Source organism: Theobroma cacao, chromosome 1, assembly GCF_053813885.1.
Source record: "Theobroma cacao isolate CCN51 chromosome 1, ASM5381388v1, whole genome shotgun sequence".
NCBI lineage: Eukaryota > Viridiplantae > Streptophyta > Magnoliopsida > Malvales > Malvaceae > Theobroma > Theobroma cacao.
In genome coordinates, this window is record NC_142639.1 from 37,994,199 (window position 1) to 38,012,977 (window position 18,779).

The 18,779-nt window shown below is 37.5% G+C and overlaps 4 protein-coding genes and 1 long non-coding RNA gene across 11 annotated transcripts; 2 read left to right on the forward strand and 3 right to left on the reverse strand.

The window, feature by feature from the left end:
* The first annotated feature begins 7 nt into the window (after positions 1-7).
* On the forward strand, positions 8-3,703 carry LOC18613796 (Peptide chain release factor 1). The gene is made up of 11 exons (XM_007051209.3): positions 8-315; positions 403-503; positions 600-698; positions 1,041-1,224; positions 1,367-1,415; positions 1,508-1,586; positions 1,782-1,856; positions 1,929-2,006; positions 2,234-2,392; positions 3,114-3,209; positions 3,308-3,703. Exons 1-11 carry the CDS (start codon positions 162-164, stop codon positions 3,500-3,502), a joined length of 1,269 nt encoding a protein of 422 aa, XP_007051271.3. The 5' UTR covers positions 8-161; the 3' UTR covers positions 3,503-3,703.
* A 1,484-nt stretch (positions 3,704-5,187) lies between these two features.
* LOC18613797 (protein RADIALIS-like 3) lies at positions 5,188-8,143 on the forward strand. Of its 5 annotated transcripts, XR_016024190.1 has the most exons (4): positions 5,188-5,974; positions 6,464-6,597; positions 6,972-7,066; positions 7,718-8,143. XR_016024190.1 is itself a non-coding variant. In XM_018114294.2 (2 exons), the coding sequence occupies exons 1-2, from the start codon at positions 5,688-5,690 to the stop codon at positions 6,997-6,999; spliced, it is 315 nt and encodes a 104-aa protein (XP_017969783.2). In that variant the 5' UTR covers positions 5,196-5,687; the 3' UTR covers positions 7,000-7,190. The 5 variants fall into 5 exon arrangements, 1 of the variants encoding a protein (XP_017969783.2); XR_016024189.1 differs by lacking the exon at positions 7,718-8,143 and having other exon boundaries at positions 6,972-7,190; XR_016024187.1 differs by lacking the exon at positions 6,464-6,597 and having other exon boundaries at positions 5,194-5,974; positions 7,718-8,134.
* A 248-nt stretch (positions 8,144-8,391) lies between these two features.
* LOC148764796 (uncharacterized) lies at positions 8,392-9,162 on the reverse strand. Its single transcript, XR_016024191.1, has 2 exons — positions 9,009-9,162; positions 8,392-8,773 (listed from the first exon to the last, which is right to left on the reverse strand). It is a non-coding gene; the product is annotated as an uncharacterized LOC148764796 (long non-coding RNA).
* Positions 9,163-10,141: 979 nt separating this feature from the next.
* On the reverse strand, positions 10,142-13,543 carry LOC18613798 (uncharacterized). 3 transcript variants are annotated; one of them, XM_007051211.3, is made up of 3 exons: positions 13,283-13,543; positions 12,475-12,870; positions 10,142-12,269 (listed from the first exon to the last, which is right to left on the reverse strand). In XM_007051211.3, exons 2-3 carry the CDS (start codon positions 12,819-12,821, stop codon positions 10,346-10,348), a joined length of 2,271 nt encoding a protein of 756 aa, XP_007051273.3. In that variant the 5' UTR covers positions 12,822-12,870; positions 13,283-13,543; the 3' UTR covers positions 10,142-10,345. The 3 variants fall into 3 exon arrangements, with proteins under 3 accessions (XP_007051273.3, XP_017969759.2, XP_017969758.2); XM_018114270.2 differs by lacking the exon at positions 13,283-13,543 and having other exon boundaries at positions 12,479-12,618; XM_018114269.2 differs by lacking the exon at positions 13,283-13,543 and having other exon boundaries at positions 12,353-12,493.
* A 567-nt stretch (positions 13,544-14,110) lies between these two features.
* On the reverse strand, positions 14,111-17,049 carry LOC18613799 (calcium/calcium/calmodulin-dependent Serine/Threonine-kinase). The gene is made up of 4 exons (XM_007051214.3): positions 16,706-17,049; positions 15,845-16,431; positions 14,646-15,161; positions 14,111-14,559 (listed from the first exon to the last, which is right to left on the reverse strand). The coding sequence occupies exons 1-4, from the start codon at positions 16,959-16,961 to the stop codon at positions 14,434-14,436; spliced, it is 1,485 nt and encodes a 494-aa protein (XP_007051276.1). The 5' UTR covers positions 16,962-17,049; the 3' UTR covers positions 14,111-14,433.
* Positions 17,050-18,779: the final 1,730 nt, after the last annotated feature.

The following is an 18,779-nucleotide window of genomic DNA, read 5'->3' on the forward strand; positions in this document are numbered from 1 at the left end:
GGCCTTTCTATTATGGGGGCTTCCAAAGCGCACCGGTTTGCTGCATGCGTAGCAATTCCAAGTTGCAGCGCCGGAAACAAGTTCGCACGAGCCGTAGCAATTCTTCCACCGAGAAGTGGAGAAAGAAAGAGCTCAGCAATTGATAAAGAAGAAAAAAAAAAATGAGAAGACTGAATCGAACGTTTATTTGGTGGATCAATTCGTCGAGGCAACTTCAACTAGCAAAATCAAATGCCAATCGTTATAATCAAAGATCGTTTCTTCTACCCGAAATTGTCAACAGTACTCTCTCTTTTTCTCGGTATTATTCCACCGGTAAGCCTTTTTATTTCTTAGTTTCTTTTTCAGACAAAAAAAAGAGTTGTTTTCGAGTGATTGAAATAATATTTTGGGTTTGGGCAGAGCTGCAACCTCAGCTTTCAACTGATCTTCTTAAAATCATGGAGCAAAGATTATCCGCTATTGAGCATAGGAGTGCTTATCTCGAGAATCTCATGAACCAGGTAGTATATTTTTTTATTCTTTTTTTAATGGTTTTTAATTTCTTCTGTTTTGAATTTGTTTTCATAATTAAGCTTGTTCGTGTTGATTGAAGACAGCCAGAAGCCTCACCGGCAGAGTATTCAAAGGCTAACAAAGAGCTTCGAAAACTTAAGGACTCAATGGAACTTATCAATGAGCTGAGAACCAAACAGAAGGTATACTTATGTCTTCATTTTCTGTCTTTGACTATTGTTCTGTCTTCCAATTTGTCTAAATCGAAGAATGAACTTTTTGTCTACCTTGTGATGGTATCATTTATCTTGTTTACTTCCGTAGTTTTGCTAATCTAAGTCTTTCACTTAAGTTGGTGTGTTGATAATATAATTATATACTACGGGGTTCTTTGTGCGTTATCCTAATGCTTTCTCTAGTTGCTATTATTATGCTATTTTGTCCAATGAGGACGCTGTTTTAGGCTTTCCTTTTTCTTTTAACGTAGGAGATTGAGGTTTGAGGTCATTGATGGCTGAATGCCCTTCTTTTTTCTTTTTACATAGGAGATAGATGGTTTGAGGTCATTGATGACTGAATGCCTGGATGATAAAGACATGCTTGATATGGCAACTGAGGATTTGGGTCAGGCTTTGGAAGAAGAGAAAAGGCTGCAAAACTTGCTGCTCAAGTCATTACTTCCTAGGGATGATGCTGATGAGAGGGACTGCATTTTGGAGGTGAGAGCAGGTAACAAAGTGTATGTGATTGACACTTGAATGCGGGTTGTTGTCATTGTTTTTGTTCATTATTTCCCCCCCCCCCCCCCCCCCCCCCCCCTCCCTTTTTCTCCCACTTTGTAGTATTGTATTTGACAAAAAAGTTTGATCAGGAACTGGTGGGGAGGAGGCTTCTTTGTTTGCAATGGATGTGTTTAAAATGTAAGTCAGTACAGCATCGTCTGTCTGTGAATCGCAAATTTTGTTTAGAAGCTGATTATCTGAGAATTGTTTCCTTGCTTGGGCTACAACAGGTATGAGAGGTACTCACATAAGAAGGGTTGGAAGTTTGAAGTGGTAGGTATAACAGAGTCTGATCTGAAAGGATATAAGGTATGTCTTCCATCTTTTATTGAGTGTTTTATTTATCTTATGTCTGATTTTAGATGGTTTCTGGTTGCTTGTTCAACTTGTACATTTGCAGTCTATAGATAGTGTCTTGGTCATTTTTAAAGTTTTTGGGATTAACTTGTGGAGTTTATCTTGTGTCTGCATCACAGAACTTTGACTTCTTCTTCTCCTAACCAGGAAGCTAGTGCAGCAATCTCAGGAGCTGGTGTTTATGGGAAACTTAAATTTGAGAGTGGAATTCACAGAGTTCAGGTTTCATTTCTGACTCTTTAACATGTAATATATTGCTTAAAGCATAAGTTACATGGAGTTTTCTTTTGGCAGCGTGTTCCTGTGACAGAGAAGTCTGGACGTATCCACACTAGTGCTGTATCAGTTGCTATTCTCCCTCAGGCTGATGAGGTGCTTAAGGATACAAATTTGTGTTTCATCAGTGGTTCTTTTTTCTGTTTGAAAGAGTTTGAGATTTATTTAGTTGAGAGTTTTTGTCGAGTGCTCAGACTGCTTACAGTAGTTTGCTTTCACCTTAATATTTGACACTCTTACAATCTTATTTTCTCTGGTACAAGTTTTTAATTACTATATCCTTTTTGCCTGCTTTGATTGATGTTCATGTTGGGTATCTGCAGGTAGATGTCCAGTTAAGGAATGAAGATTTGAGAATTGATACTTACAGGTCTGGTGGTTCTGGTGGACAACATGCAAACACCACCAACAGTGCTGTTAGAGTCACTCATTTGCTCACTGGTGTAACAGTATCTATACAGGATGAACGATCACAGCATATGGTAAAGAGCACTCAAATGTTGTGGTTTTGCATTCTTTTGTCCTAAGATCTTTTGAACAAAACTTCATTTTTTAACCCATAGTTTCTGATAGTTATTGCCAAGGCTGACTTGTTAATTTTGCAGCCTTTCCTGGTTTTTTTTACCCTGGAGTGATCCTATATGTTTCAAAATGATCCAATCATGGACAAGAAGTTTTTCATTTGAAAAGTTAATGATGCATGCTTGCTTTTAAATTTATATTGCTAAGCCCTACATGCTAGTATCAGCTTTTTGTCAATTTTACTGCTCCACTATCTTTAGAAACTAACATGCTTATTAGTCCTTAGGATTACACTTTTAACAGTTAGAACCTGAACCTGGAGGTCTTAGGTTTGAATCTTGGGATGTGAGATAATTATATCCATTTGTGTAGTTCAAAGCTCAATAGGTTTCTGCATGTATCAATAGAGAAAATAAGCTTTGCGTGAATGGCTAGGTATCTTCTCTGCTGACATGATTGCATCCATGTCTAGTCTTTGTAACTAGCTGAATACTCTCATATATATTCCATATTTTCAGTCTCTTAAGTAAAGTATGTGAGCGATGGGTTTTTAACCTGAAAGCATTGAAATATGAATTTGGATGGTTTTCTAACAGTATTATGCCTCTTATCATCCATGCTTATACTCTTCTGGTGCTTCCCGTAACTTTACCTTGTTCTCCCCTTTTGCTTGAATAATAGAACAAAGCCAAAGCACTTAAGGTGCTTTGTGCAAAGCTGTATGAATTGGAGAGGTCTAGGATTCAGATGAGCCGATCAAAACTTAGATCTCAACAGGTATGGGCCTACTATGAGATGAAGATTTAGTTATTTTGTTACTGTTTATCTACTTTGTTCCAGATGATTGGATACTGATCGCTTTGAAGTATGAACAGATTGGTAGTGGGGACAGATCTGAGCGCATTCGAACCTATAACTTTCCTCAAGGGCGTGTGACCGATCATCGTGTTGGCATCACATATCATGCAATAGATGATGTGATGCAGGGAGAGAATCTGGATATCTTTGTTGATGCTCTTCTTTTGCAACAGGAAATGGATGCAATTGCATCGTTCAGGTCTGCTCAATGACCTTGTTTTGGTGGTTGTGGTGTCTGGCAAGTTGCAGATTTTTTTTTTTCCATTAATCATCATTTTCTAGCATGAAAGTGGTTGGATTTCACGTTATACTTTTTGGCTTATTATTTTTTGTTCTCTTGCAATTTGGACCTGTAGAATATTCTACTTCTTATTGGGAATCCATGTGTTAACACAGAGAGGCCTTTATACTTCCATGACATGTGTCATCGCCTGTTGTGTCTCTTACTTGGTATCCTGGAAGAAACTACAAATTTATGATATTGCATACACAATTTTTTATGAACTTAGTTAGAGTTTAGATTTGTTTTGTAGGGGATAACTCCGTCACAATGTCCCCCGACCTGATAGTGCTTCTAATATCATTTTTCATACAAAAGCTGTGAGATTACTTTCTGAGTTAGTTTTGCAGCCCTCGGGCTCTGGAGTCATAGGAGCTACAACTTCTAATGCCAACAGTATTAATGTGAAATTTATCTTGTCAAAATCCAGGTTAGGAAATTGGCTTGTAAGTTTTGGGTCAGTAGTCTGTATTTTTCCCCTATTTTTGATCCATGACCCAATGGTTGTGTTTCATCTCAAAGGGTGTTGAGAGTCCCAGAAGATGATTTTTGTTCGAATAAGAAAATGCATATATGGATCTTACTGTTTTGAGGTGTCCCAAATATCTCTAAGCTTATTACAGGGGAAGGAGGGTTCTTGGAATATCTGTTAATTAGTCGCCTTTGCTGCCATCTTAGCCATTCGAGCAGAGTGACCCCACCTAGACACCGACCCTATATGAGCTGGTGAGATACCACTAATCGTGTTGCTTCCGCCCAAGAAAAGTAATGGCTCATGCCAGTAAACAGTCAGAAAGCTATGATTGCAATCCACCAGCTCCTTTAAGAAAAAACAAAGACGATAAAATCATATGATCAATTGCCTAGAATAAGTGTATAGTTTACCTTCAAAAAGAAATAAAAGCCTAAGACGAATATGACCGGATGAGATTGGTTGATGCGTGGACCGTGGGGTACGGCAGGCGGGTGTACTCTTTCCGCTCTTTTGGCTGAGATCAAGTTGGCGTGGAAAATGTTGCCACTTTTTTCTTCAATTGTTCACTATTTTCTGACCTAGAAAATAGGTAGTGGTGATTTTCTCGTAACAGTTGTTGAAAATGCATTTACGTAACCACTCACAATTGAATATATGACGATCTATTTTAAGGCTATAGGAGAAGCCCAGAGACATTGGTTTAAATCCCTTTGGGGTCCATTGTCCGGACCGAAGGAGACAGGTTAACACATCTATTAAAAAGCAACCTTACCCTAGGAAACTCCATAAATGCGAAATAAAAAAAAAAAGGAAAAGTTGGTTTGGATCAGATTTCACTGCCCACGACGGTGTCCAATCAGGCAAAAACTAGTGAGATAAAAAAATGTTTTCCTTCTGCAACCAAGTCTTTTCCACCCATTAAAAAGTCCTTGAAAATGACCCAGGTCTGAACTGTAAATTGCTTGGAAACCTGGAAATATCAGGTAAGGTGTGATCCTACCCTCAAAAGTCTCTTTCTTTAGTTTCAAGGTAGAAATTTGGAAAAACGTGGAAAAGATTGATTGGGTTAAGATAAAATCATGTTGGATTCTTTTCCCTTTGTTGGTTTAAATTACTTTAAAATTGCATGTAATGCTACCTTTCCGGATCTAACAACATTAAGAATCCGATGCTAGACTTGGAGGAAAGTGGCATTCTAGGTATTGCAAGATATGGTTAGTGAAGTCTGAAAGTTTTGTCTGTTTTTGACCTGCAGTTTTCCTGTTTTAGACCAGATGGATTAAATTTGTATATACTTTTATGTTGGGTTGATAATTCCTTTTTTTTACTATTTGATTGCCCATGGTTAGATCTACAACTAAGGAAAGCCCTGTTGTCTCTGACAAAAGGACTCCCTGGAAAAAACAAACAAAAAGGGTAGATTTGCTGCTCACAACAGATATCTGACACCCCCACCCAAAGGACAGGGGTGTTAGAATCTGGTCTAGAGAATCAAACAAGTCACCTAAAAAGATTCCTCTTCAGCTCTTCTTCTTCTTCTTCGATGAATCCTAGAATGGGAAGCAATTATTAAGTCTTCCTTATTTCCCTCAAAAGAGCCTTATCAATCAATCAAAGGAAAACGTTTTTTCATAGGTGACGTATGGATAACTTTCCAAAAGTTTTGTGTGAGTGGAGCTGGGAGGAGAACAAGTTGTTTGAGCTGGCTCTAGCATTGGTTGATGAGCAACACCCAGATCGCTGGGAAGTGGTTGCAGCCATGGTTGGAGGGGAAAAAAGTGCCGAAGAAGTTGAGAAACATTATGTGATACTTTTGGAAGATTTGCAGTTTATAGAGTCTGGTAAACTGGACCATAAACTTGTCGAAGCTCAGTCTTGTATTCAAGTCGACTGCAATCAATCTGTATGCTGGACTGATGAAGATAACAAGTACGTAACTTTCTTTTTTGCCTCTCTTCTACCAATTCTTTATATTCTTTCCCCCTCTAGCCCATCATGTTTCATGAAACCTTTCTGGTCTATATTGATGATTGATGAGTCATAACTCGTAATTCATTAGGATCATTACAATTTATAGCTAGAGCGGAAGTAAATTATAATACTTGTTCATCTGAATTTGTTGACTCTGGAAACTGTACAGTTTGCTCTGAGTGTTTTTGGGATTCAACTGATCAAGGAACTTGATTCACGCATGCGTAGACATCTGGGCTAATTCCCAGCTCAACCTTGACTTGGCCATTCATTAGGGACAAGTAGAAGAATCCTATTTTGCTATGCCTCTCAATCTAGGACCTTTCATTGTTTATACTTGCCTTTTATGTTCTGTTTTTTTTTTCTTGTTGGCCTTTCCTCCATCATAATAGCCAATTTCATAGCAAATTATTTTTCTATTCTAATTCAGGATATATTTCTCTTTAGCTAGCAGTGTAGGCCACCAGGACACTGGCTTTAAATTGAACATCATCTGCGGTGCTAAGAAAGATATCCAAAGAAATACCGACAAATTCTTTTTCGAAGTTTGTTTCTGGTTTTGTTCTGCTAATAGATGCAGAGTAAGCAATTTCAGCTCGAGTAACCCTCGGCACCAATCTATTCCTTAGCTGAAAGCCTGAAACAAAGTCAACTTCTAAAGGGTGCTTTCCCTTTTCCACTTTGTTTTCTGGCTTTCATTTTCTTTTACACTGTTATTCGAGTAAGCTTTAGATCAGGGTCTATAATCGGATGAATGATTCTGCTATTTATGCGATTCTACATCTTAAATGAAGGTTATCAATATCTTCATTTCTAGCAAGCCATTACCCATTTACCCTAGGCGATATAAAGTTTCAGATTCTGTATATTTCTGCCTAGTAAACATTGTTATGAAACTTATTTGGTTGAAATAGTGTAATCTCTTCTGATTTTTATAGTCTTTTTGCTAACGCAGCTTGCTGGTTCGATTGGACATAAGTTGATCTCCTGAGCTAGTTCTGGTTTATGAAAGCAGATTGGTTACTGGTGGCTGCCAGAACCCATGTCCCGGTAAGAATGCAGGGCATATTTAACAAGGCTGGTTGTTATTATTATTGTATCAATCCTGATGCTATATCCGCTGCTCCTAGATGTAATCAATCTCTTCATTATGAAACAGAAACTGTTGGAAAGATTTTTAACATTTCAATTTGTAGATAGTAGAAAATGGGTCTGGAGCCTTGTTTAATTGGAAGTTGAGTAGCATGATGTGTTAGGCTTATTTTTGCTGGCCTTTTAATGATTATGAGTACTAATCTTAATCACACTCAGAAACTTAGAACCATCTCCCGATGATCTAAAGTCTCCATCAGGGCACAGTGCCGGCAACGTCCAAGATCTGACTTGCTAGGAGAACTCTTTGCCACCACTCATTTACATTGCTTAATATGAACATGATTCTCTGCTTTTTCAAAATCCATTAAAGTTGGTTACTTTTACCAGCATAATTATGCCACTCTAGCTGTAAATGAACTTGATTTCATTAGTCAGAGAAATTTGGGTATCCACAAGGATGATACTTTTTTCCGGGGGTATGTTCTCTGTATCATGAGATAGAAGAGGAGCTTGAAAGATTAGTTTCGTATTAATGTGTTTTATCATTATAAATTATTCTGAGCAAAGCGTAGCGTAACACCTGAGAAACTAATATCATTATTGCAGCCTTATCCAGTGAACTTTAAGCTGTGTGTGGCTTCTGCGTGCAAAGATTCCGGCATTATTGCCTGGAAAGAAACAATGACATGAAGATCAATCCGAGATCCTAATTTATCTTTGTTTCTCTTTATAGAATGATCAAACTACAGAAATCTTCCCTTCCTAGCACATGAGATTGTATTTTACAATTACCTAATTGAGAAAGGAAAAATACATATATATTTAAAAAAAAAAAAAAACAGCCCTGCTATACTACACCCTTGTAAAGGGAGTATCAATCTCAATGAAGAATTCATCTCTTCGTTTTCCATGTAACACCAAATGCTTATGGAGTTATGGGACAAATTCAAAACAGGAATGGCAGCTTTGGCAAAACCGGAAATCATCTGTGCCTTCTATCTTCAGTCACTTAAAAGTAATGAGGCATGTAAGTCTTAATTGCATCGTTTTTCCCCTACCAATGGTGATCGTGGAAGAATAAGAACAAAGGCAATCAAGTTCTCAGAAATGCTTGCAAAATCACAATGCATTTTCCGTAATTAGTGAAACAATTAATCTCCAAGCTATGAAACGTTTCCAGCCAATTCTCCTCGCCTGATTCTGTCAATGACAAGTATGACTACAGGTTGCTAATGCTTGTTTTTATTACATTCCCATTTATGGTACAGATGTTGTATAAATGGAGTTAAGAATCGCTTCTTATTAATTATCTTGAAATTCTAAATATCGAGAGAAACTTCATTCAAAGGATAATGAAATGAATATATTCCAGAGTCATGCAAAAAATAAAATAAAATAAAATAAATAAATAAATAAAAGAAAAAAAATCTGCTGGACAAGGCGATCATGTTCACATCTGAAACCACTACCAGGAATCTAATGCCAGGTCACCAGATTTAGAAGGTGGGTCCACTTGGATTGAGAGAATAGTTTATCTTCAACAAAACAAAAGAAAATGTACAATAAGGGAGAAAAGGAGCTGGGGTCGGGTGGGGGGGTGGAGGTATAGCTAACCACGTTTATCTTGGCTTCTTGTTAAATGTAGCTATCATGAACCTGGATCTGAATTCAATCACTTGGTTATTACTAATTATAACAAAACAGGGAAAGAATAATCCCAAAAATAATGAAGATGAAAAAAGAGCGAGGAGAAAACGGAAGAGGCAGAGCCAGGGAAGAGGCAGTGCATGGGCGGATCGACAACAGAAACCTGTTGGTAGATTCATCCATGCTCAGCCTGTTCCCTGTCTTTGTCTGTCTCTCACATCTTTCTCGCTCTCTCCCTATTGACTTTTACCTCACTTTCTTGCTATCACCTTGTTTCAGTGTATCTGTCAAAGCCCTAAAAAACCTGGCACTTGCACAATGACCTCTGGGCTTAGGTCCCCATCCTTCTTTTATGACAAACTCATCAAGTCATAATACACTTTTCAGCGACCAAGAAACTTGGTTCTGAGCCTACGCTGTCATATGAGCTATTTATGCTACAAACCCAAAAGGATTACAGTACAAAATGTACTATAAAATTCTCGTTGGACAAATTGACTCTGTACTAGCAACTTTGAGTGCTAATTGTAAATACAAGTTCTTGAGTATTTCCGGTAGGACGAATGTGTACTACCCTTCTGCTGGTACTACTGTCATATTCTCCAATGACACTGATACTTTACCCTTACCAGAAAAATGAATAAAATATGTCAGTATTTAAAGAACTGAACGAGCATGTCCACGGAATCTTTGTATAAATAGATTCAGGTTATCATGTTGTGGATTTCAAATCGTATGTTCCATTTAATCATGAAAGCCGAGTAAGTATGGGTGGATCTGGTAGGAGAAATGTGTATTCCAGTACTATCCTTTTTCAGGCAGATGCAGCAAAGCAACAGAAAATCGATTGAAAAGAGGAGAAATTGGTTTATTTAAGCAAAAGAGATTGAGGTCTTGGTTTAACTTGGAAAGGGTAGCTGGTGGTGGAAATCAGATGAAATGTCGCCTCTCGATCTAAGAAATCGACAACTAGAATGAGGCTGAGCAAACTCAACCACCAAACCAACCCAAATAAGAAAAGTCAGCAATCCTTCTATGAAAATCAGATGTACATTCTGTGATTATGGTTAAATAAAAGGAAATTGGGACTCGTACAAGTTTATTGTAGTTTTTCCCCCGTCTTTTCCCCGCTGAAAGTCTCTTGGGAGGCGATCTGGGAGGAGGGTATCGTCGAAGCCTACAGATATGAGCCTTTTGAGCTTATTAAATATTGGATGGTCGAATTACTTACCAATTAAGGGACCAAAAACAGAAAAAAAGAAAAAGAAAAACAGGAGGCTACATAGAAAACCTTCAAAGAATCCAACTCAGCAATCTATACCAACATATTGAGACCAGTAAAAAGAGTACACCATTCTTGAAAATTATAAAGAAGAAAATGGCTTTATCACCAAAAAACATACTTCTGATTGATAACCATTGGCAATGCTAAAGTTAGATGAACATGGGTGTCCCACCCAAAATTGTGAGACCCGCCAATACTTGTATTACATTTCAATGGGGTTAGGCATTTCTAACTTATTCCATCCCCAACTCCCAAGAGAGTATCTGCAGTTATATTACATCCCCTCAGGAACACTAGTGCGACTATGAAAATATACGGCATGTTGCTCTATTATGTCCAGCTCCTTGGCACTTGCTGCAATGCAGAGGCCGCTTAAAGGGTCCTTTATGTCTATTTCGTATCCTTCTCTTCTTAGGAGGGCCAGAGGCAGGATAGAGAGGAGGAGGGCGTACTTCAATTTTTGAAGATTTCTTTTGCACTGGCCTATCTGCTGTTGCAACTGGATATATGGAGTTTGAATATGTCAACCGGAAAGCATCAACTGTATAGTACTCGGAGCAATAATCATATAAACTCCTTTCTGACCACTGAAGGACAGCAACAGCATGGCAACACGGAAACCCTTTCAATTGCCATTCCCTGCAGCTACAGTCCCAGAGATCAATGTTCACTACATCCATTGCACCCAAACTGTCACAGACCTCAAAAGTGCTCGCGTGTGATACTGACACTTTAAGCATGTTAGCTTTCAGAATATCTTGCTGTAATTTATACTCCACGAGGGGAGTTAATTTTGTCAACCACTGACCTGAATCTGAAAGCTGAGTTTTCACCAACTCCATCATCTTATGGCAGATAGTCTCAATCAATTTAACAATTGGTAAGACTGGAAGTTCAGTTACCCAAGTATAAAATGTCTCAGCAACATCTGCTTTAAAGTGTCCGTATCGTGAACCATGAAAAAGAGCATTTGCCCAGTGTTCAGGTCCACTTTGCAAGATCCATTCACAGGCCTCAAGTGAAATATTTCTGATGTTCTCAATACACTTACTGAATCCATCAAGTGTGGTTGCACAAGCAGCATCATAGAAATGCGTGACAATTACTTGAAGTACTTCTTCAGTATATAAGATATCTAGATCCTTTTTTAATTTATCAGTCAGACGACGGAGACAATAACTATGGTGCGAATTCTTAAATATCATGGAAATAGGCTTTTTAAACCCAATCTGTCTATCTGCCACAAATGTTAGTGGTTGGAATGTTGAAATTGCAGATTTTAGTTGCACCAAAAACCAATGCCAATTATCATCATTCACAACATCAACTACAGCAAATGCAACAGGGAAAACGCCGTCATTTCCATCCAAAGCTGTAGCAGTCAGCAGCTCAGACTGATAGTTCGATTTTATGGTCATAGTGTCAAGGAAAAGAAGGGGGCGGCAACCATTCTTGAAACCATGTAATGAAGCCTGAAGGGAAACAAATAGACGATGGAAGCTTAAGTCCTCCCTGGTGAATAGAGTTGCTATGCTACCTGGATTGTTCTCTACCATCTGCTTAACTAGACTAGGTAATTGATTGTAACCCTCTTCATATGGAACTTGATGCTTCTCCTTGACCGTCTCTACTCCACGCCATACCTGTGAATATCTTGCTTTAAATCCATAATCCTGAAGAATTTCATCAGCAATTTCTCTCGGTTTAGCATGTGGGGCATCTCGCAACTTTTCCTTTACAAGAATTTTGACCAACTTACTAGAGACCTGGGGACATCTAGCAGAACTTTTTCCTGCTCCGCAGCTATGAGTTTCACTCATCTTTTTAATTAGAAACAACTTTGTGGTGGACAACCTAGCAGCTTGAATGCTCCAAGGACAGCCTTCAGCTTTGCAAGTCGCAATCACATACCTAGCATTATTGGTCTTAAAGGTATACTTAAAGCCATGAGCTATGGAGAATCTATTCAGAGCAACACGGAAATCATAAACATTATTGAACTGCTGATCCAGACCAGTTAAGCAATTTTCCCAAGATTTAACAAGTTTCTGCAGCCCCTTATCCTTATCGTTAGGAGCTTCAGGGGTCAAGTTATTGGGATGGTTCATATCTCTGGAAACAGAAGCAATAGAAGCCAACCAATCAAGTTGCTCAGTGTCTCCAGAAACAGAAGCAGCATGAGTAAAACTATCAGGAGAAGTCACAGGCTCATCCACCATTCTGGACCTGCAATGATAAGAATCCATTTAAACCATATAGTTTACAAGGGTGATGCAAAATAACAACATGGATGAACCCTCGTATTTTACCTAGTTGCCTCAATGATATTAGCATGATGACGAAGTTAGCTATAACCACAAAACATATTATTTATTCCACATAGGAAACAACATAATTCTTCATCATCCAAAAATTGCGAAGTTCATACTACCTACTGTGGGACATTGTCAACTGGTCACTGATTTGATTCACATTTGTTAAGACATAAACATCCACGGTTGCAGAGTTTCCATGAAAATCCAGCAAGTGTTGCAGGTCTTGATCGTTGGAAATTGTGATGAGCGTCTTATTGTTGTGAGGAAGGAAATATTTAATGGTGAAGGAATCAGGATCATACTTCCACATCTCTGCCACTTCTGCCTTCAGCTCATCAAATTTGCTATCAGTGTTTATTCTGATAGCATGAGCATCTCCGCCAGTATATGACAACGAACCATCACTACCTGGTGTAAACTTTCCACCCGACTGGCAGACAGCAATAAGCTTTCCCTTAGCCATGCCTTTCCCAGCAATATAAGAAAAACAGAACCTAAAAGAACCCCTCCACCTGTGCAAAAATGAATAAGAAGAAGGTGGAAGATTAGAAAATGTAAATAAATCCAAAACAAAAATAAAATTGCACATATTCAGCTTAAAACAAGCTCAAATCATGTAGAATTAAGTTTTGAAAAAAAAAAAACACTTAGATTTTGCAGGATTTTCATGTACAACCCACTAAAATCTACTGTAAAATGCCAACTTGCAAACAAGTAAGAGTTTTCATTGTAAAAAAAAAAGAGGAAAACAAAAACCTTCCTTTGCCCAAAATAAAAAACAAAAAGAAAGAAAAGAAAGGAAGAGTTTTTAATGGAAATCGAAAAAATAAGAACAAATATTAGTCTCAGCTTGTAAACTAAATAAAATAGATTACAAATTAAAAAAAAAAAACCCTATTTTCAGAGTTAAGAGAAAGCCGTTACCTTCTTAAAGATTAAAAACCCTAATTCCAAGATCGGCTTAGAAGCGCATTTGCAATGGGGTTGACGGAATAGAATTTCCATCTTCGAATAAGTTTTTGGCCAAATTTTGGTTTGATTTTTCTTCTTTGTTTCTTTTGGAGGGCAATTTCGGAGGGAAAATGATCGCCGATCGGCAGTACCATGTGAGATTAGGTGTTCGTAAAATGCGACATCATCTGTAGGAAGTGTGTGGGGTTCATCATGGGCCTTTTCCAGACCTCGTTTGAAGGATAAAGAGGAGTGGGTCTGGGCTTTGAGACTATTACAAAACGTTAACCGAGCTGGGCCACGAGTTAAGCCTGGATTGGGCATTTGAAGTCCTTGGCACAACCTTCTTTTTTTTTTTTCTCTTTTATTAAATAAAAGTTCTTGGTATAATTTAATTTGTAGTATTTCATATTTAGACAGAAAGGTGCAAAGCAATTAGTTTAAAGCGTGAGGGCCTGCACCTGCTCTAGCTGTAATGCATCATCTCAGAATCAATTTTGGCTATATCCCGTGATAGCTTGTACAACTGTTATGTGTGTGTTTTGAGAGGAAAATTTTGGTACAATTTAGATGTTTCAGCCAAATCCACATGGTAGGACCCCCAGCATGATTATGTTATGGTCCACAACTTTATGTGAACTTTTGTCAAAAAGTGCCCATAATTGGAATTTGGAAACCATCAAGCTCCTATCAGATTGTCATATGGTATTAGTGGGGGTTGAGGGGGACCTTTGTTTTTATGTCTGGACATAGTGGATGTTCAGGTTGGTTAGTCAATATCTAAACAAAAGGCATCCAAGATTGCTGCAATCAAGCCATTTCTTAAGCAAAACTCAACCTCAAAATCATTTCAAATATGTCAAAAACTATGCAGTTAATAAATTATTGACTATGAAACCTGGAATCTGATGACATGGTGATTCGACAAGGTAACGAAATGACTATATTTCAAGGATTAGTAAAGCATGCCCTTGGAACTTGGTTGCCTCCTATATCCTTGCATTCTTAAAGAATCGGTATCAGAAATGCTCCTACTATACCCTGTTTCTTTCTTGTGCTATTTCTAATCAGCTAAAAATAATGAAAATAAATGGAACCAAAAGGTGAAGGACTGAATCAAAGAATCATGTGAGAAGAACGTCGAAGTCGCTGATGTCCCATTCTGCCACTTCATCGTTGTCACTGACAAAAATTTCTGTACCCATGTCGATAGATGTCCATATTCTTTTAGCAGGAGGGGTACCTGGATCCTGAAATTGAACAAGAGCCATAAACCATTAATTATTTAGTAGTAACACATTCTAACATGAGTTACACGGATTAATCAAACAATCACCTGATAGAAGTAGAGTCTGCTGGCTAGACCGCCGGTGTCAAGCGTCCAAGTTCTTGGATCCCCAATCCATCCATCACCCGGTTTGGTTGGGTAGCCATATTCACCCCATATGGGGTGAGGCAGCAACTGAACTAGTTCTTGTGCCTGCGGATTGCTATAAGGATCACAAATGCTAACAGGTTTCTCCAAGTATTTACCATTGCCAGGAGCACAGTAATAGTGATAAGCCCCATATGGGAAATTCTTAGTGTCATTCCTGTAAATCTTTTTGTCGTCTGGAGTAATATGCCATGGTGGACAGTTAATCAAATGATCCTTGCTGCACCAAGCTGCAGTATCAGGGTTGATGATCATCTCACTGTATCTTGTAACGTCTGTGGTCACATCTCCATCACAAGGCTGACCATTGTTCTTCCAGCAGCTGCCGATATCTATGAGGTAGAACTGGCTCTTGCTTCCTCCTCCTTGTTTCACATCCAAAGTTATCCTGACCTTAAAATCAGCGGATTGTGGGAGCTGAAAGCAAATCAAATTTGTTTACTCTTTCAAAGTGAGAATATGGGTATCAAAAGATATTCAAATATAAACGCAGACCAAATCACAGTTATAGCCCCCACCGTCGTCTTATTAAGAAAACTAATCGTATGACCCTGTTGATCTTCATTGAATCTGTTTCAAGGCCTGTCAACTCAGTACCAGTTCAACCAATGTCCAGTTCACGCACAAAGTAAGGACATGGATTTGGTACGAATTAGTTGTAAAGTAATTAAGATGTCTGATTTTAATTTCTAATAAAGACGGTAAAAACTAATTATTCATGTCTTGACCAACAACATAGTTAGGCCAGAAATTGAATCATCCGTGATTAATATTGCAGTAACAAAATTTGCCTCCCAAATAATGATATCTTTCACTCACCTACCCTATGACTGGTTCTTTCAGGAAGCCAGAAATTACAGGACTACATTTTTGTCCTCGAGAATTTTAGAGCACCATGGTTAGACCTTTTCGTTTTCTTTTCTTCCTCCAAACCAGGGAAGGGGGTAATTAGGCAAAATTTAGTGTCAGAAAAAGATGGGATACTAGAATAATCTTCATTTTTGTTAGGCAAACAAAATCAAGATAAAAAAATTTGTGAATGGGATCATAAACTAATTAACCAAGTAAAGCAATACTTGTTCCAAAGAGTTTCAACTTACAGTTTTGAGCATTCCTCTTGTGTCATAATGGTACCCTCCAGAGTATCCTTTAGTTGCATCAGCTCTGAGGTAGAGCATCAACCATGGATACTTCTTTGTAGTCCTGACCTTATGCTTAAAGACCCAACTTCCAGAACCAAGTTTCTTCTCCCAAATCACCTCATAATAGGAGGTATTATCACCAAGTCCTCTCCCAATATCAGCATCCAAATCATAAGTTCCATTGAACCATCCTCTCATTGTACCATCAGCTAAGAGTTCTGTCGGTTGATGATTAAAAGTGGGCTGATTCATGCACCCTTCTCCAAAGCAAGGAAACCTATCTGTAGTAAAAGGAGGTACCACTTTCCCATTTTCAGGACACAAACCGGTCCTTGTGTCCATGTTGCCATTTTTTAGCATAACCATCCAATATTGCCATGGCTCTGAGCCGTTTTCTGCAACTTCACATAAAGAACCCAAATATAGCTCCTTCTCAACGGCATAAAGATCTGGGCTGTTCAGTGCTTCAGGACTCAATCCTTTGAATGGTTGGCCTACCGAAAGTCTGTTATCAGCCTCTGATACCTTGTGTATCAGAGTTGAATCTGCCCCATTTACAAGAATAATTATTAGATCAAATACTAAACAACTGTCACATGCAATAGAAATTATATTCTTTTGTTAGGTAGTTCGTACTAATCAGAATAGTAGTTTGTGTTTTACTACACCCATTTTGATAAAATCATACTAAACTCTAAAAAAGATAGTTCTATTTCTTTACAGACTTGACGTATCGTAAAAGATTTAATAAACATGAGAAAGTTGGAAGAAAATCCCAGTTCGCTTTACTGTATGTTTTCAAGTTATGCTGGTACTTACTAACAACATCAAAACAATCAGCAGCTCTGGGGCTCCCCATGCCAGGAGCTTCATAGCCGACTTCATTGCAGAAGTTCCAAGCTTCAAAGGCCACTCTCAACCCATCTCTTTTCATTCCTGGATCACCGACTGCTGAGATTTCTGCTTCGGCATTTTCTACTGACTTCCCAAGTCTACCACTAACTGTCCACAAGAGCAAATTTACCCACAGAAACATCATATGCAATGGCAACGACTTCTCCATGGCCTTTCCCATGGTACTCTGCTTTTTCAAAAAGAAATCAAAGGGAAAAAAAAATCGCTCCCAGCTGAGTCGTTGCGATCTTTTATGGTTCGTTATTCCCCTGTAGGGTAACAGGTATATATAGAGATTTTAAAAGGGTGGGGTCTGAGGTTGCATCATTTATCAGGTAAGGTTGAGCTTTTGCCTCGTAACAAATTAAAGGATCACTAGATTTTATTTTATTTTATATTTTTAAAGATTTATATCACTAGTATTCTTATACATTAGTTATAACTTTGATGTTATCCTTAACCACGTCTTTAACGGCCTAAGATCCTTGGTTCCTTGCTACCCTGACTTCCTGTTGCTCTAAAGCCGAAGCAGGTAGATCACAGCTACCCTTCAGATTTTAACTTTCAAAAGTAGTTCCCTTTCAAGTAAACTCTAGGCCATCTGGTCCCAGCACAATTAGTTACGAGTGGGGCTCGGTCAAAAAGCCCAACAGCCAAATGTAGAACAAGAAAGCAAAAGAAAATGCCTTTTTTTTTTATCGATAAATTTGAAGATTTTTACCCAATTAAACTTTCTATAAATATCTTGAATACTATCTTAAATAGACAATCTGCTCAACCTTCTTGCCAATATTAATCATTTATGTTAATGGTGAGAATTATCGTAATGTAGGTTGAAGCACATCTTGACTAGTGATGAAGAATAATCTCATCTTACTCTTAATCTTGTACAGACTAAACATGATAAGAGGAAAAAGATTGTCTTATCCTAGTCTTAGCATTGCACACACATCTTATCATTTTACCCTTTTCCATCAAATGATAGCTGTTAGGTACCAAACCCAATTATCCTTTCCATAAAAGGATCAGGTAACGTTATTTATTATTTGTTATTATTAAGTAAAACAAATAATGAATACAAAGTGCAAACGGCTAATGCCGACTATGATGGACATTTGGCTAGCTATATATTCCCCCCAACTGACATAGCTGAGTCCTACGATACAGAGGCAAGCAACATAAATAAGGCATATAGTGTGACCACCGTCATCTTTTTCTTTCTACAGGACTGTCCCTATCTGCACATACAAGAGAATTATGGTTATGACACCAGAAACGAAAATGACCATTCCTCCACAAGCAGCTGTCTTATTTTAAATTGTTAACGGCTCCTTTTCCTTTATTTGTTCCTCAACTTTGAACCAATTGATAAATTGAGCAAGTTCCTTACTGTTGACGAGGATAGGAACTAGCTAGGAAAGGAAACTTTATTGTATGAAATCAATGAGTTAAGATAATTATATAAATTATTTAGTTAAAGTTAGATTATAATATCTTAATTGGAGTTAAATTATGGATATTTTAATTAAAATTAGACTGTGAATAAAGTTAAAATTAGCTTTATATTACATACACAAGTTAGGACAATTTAGATTTTTATGTAACGTATATAGAGTTATATAATGTAAGAAAATTTTTTTTAACTTATGTATTGAGAAATCTAATTTATATATATATATATATATATATATATATATCTCCTAATCTTATTCATAGTTAACTCATTTTGTAATCTAAGTAGATAATAGTATTGTATTACAATTCTAATTAAATAAGTATAATTATTATAACATAATTAATAAAGAGAAAATTGTGAGAAATGACCTTTCTTGATAAAAATATTTTAAAAGTAACTATCAAAATAAATTTAACAGTTTTTAACTATATTTAATTATGACTTGATGAAAATACTTTTTAAACTATTTCAAATAAATTAAACCATTCATCACAATTTTTTCCCATTTCTTTCCATTTGTGCTTCGAATTTCTCTCTCACCAT

Bases quoted from the DNA above. Each gene is read 5' to 3' on its own strand.
- LOC18613796 (XM_007051209.3), top strand. From the start codon at position 162: ATGAGAAGACTGAATCGAACGTTTATTTGGTGGATCAATTCGTCGAGG. The intron at 699-1,040 runs GTATACTTATGT...CTTTTTACATAG, and splicing joins AGCTGAGAACCAAACAGAAG to GAGATAGATGGTTTGAGGTC. The intron at 2,393-3,113 runs GTAAAGAGCACT...CTTGAATAATAG, and splicing joins ATGAACGATCACAGCATATG to AACAAAGCCAAAGCACTTAA.
- LOC18613797 (XM_018114294.2), top strand. From the start codon at position 5,688: ATGGATAACTTTCCAAAAGTTTTGTGTGAGTGGAGCTGGGAGGAGAAC. The intron at 5,975-6,971 runs GTACGTAACTTT...TTGCTAACGCAG, and splicing joins TGGACTGATGAAGATAACAA to CTTGCTGGTTCGATTGGACA.
- LOC18613798 (XM_007051211.3), bottom strand. From the start codon at position 12,821: ATGGCTAAGGGAAAGCTTATTGCTGTCTGCCAGTCGGGTGGAAAGTTT. The intron at 12,270-12,474 runs GTAGTATGAACT...TTATCATTGCAG, and splicing joins TTGACAATGTCCCACAGTAG to GTCCAGAATGGTGGATGAGC.
- LOC18613799 (XM_007051214.3), bottom strand. From the start codon at position 16,961: ATGGGAAAGGCCATGGAGAAGTCGTTGCCATTGCATATGATGTTTCTG. The intron at 16,432-16,705 runs GTAAGTACCAGC...TAAATGGGGCAG, and splicing joins TGATTGTTTTGATGTTGTTA to ATTCAACTCTGATACACAAG. The intron at 14,560-14,645 runs GTGATTGTTTGA...GTTCAATTTCAG, and splicing joins GCAGACTCTACTTCTATCAG to GATCCAGGTACCCCTCCTGC.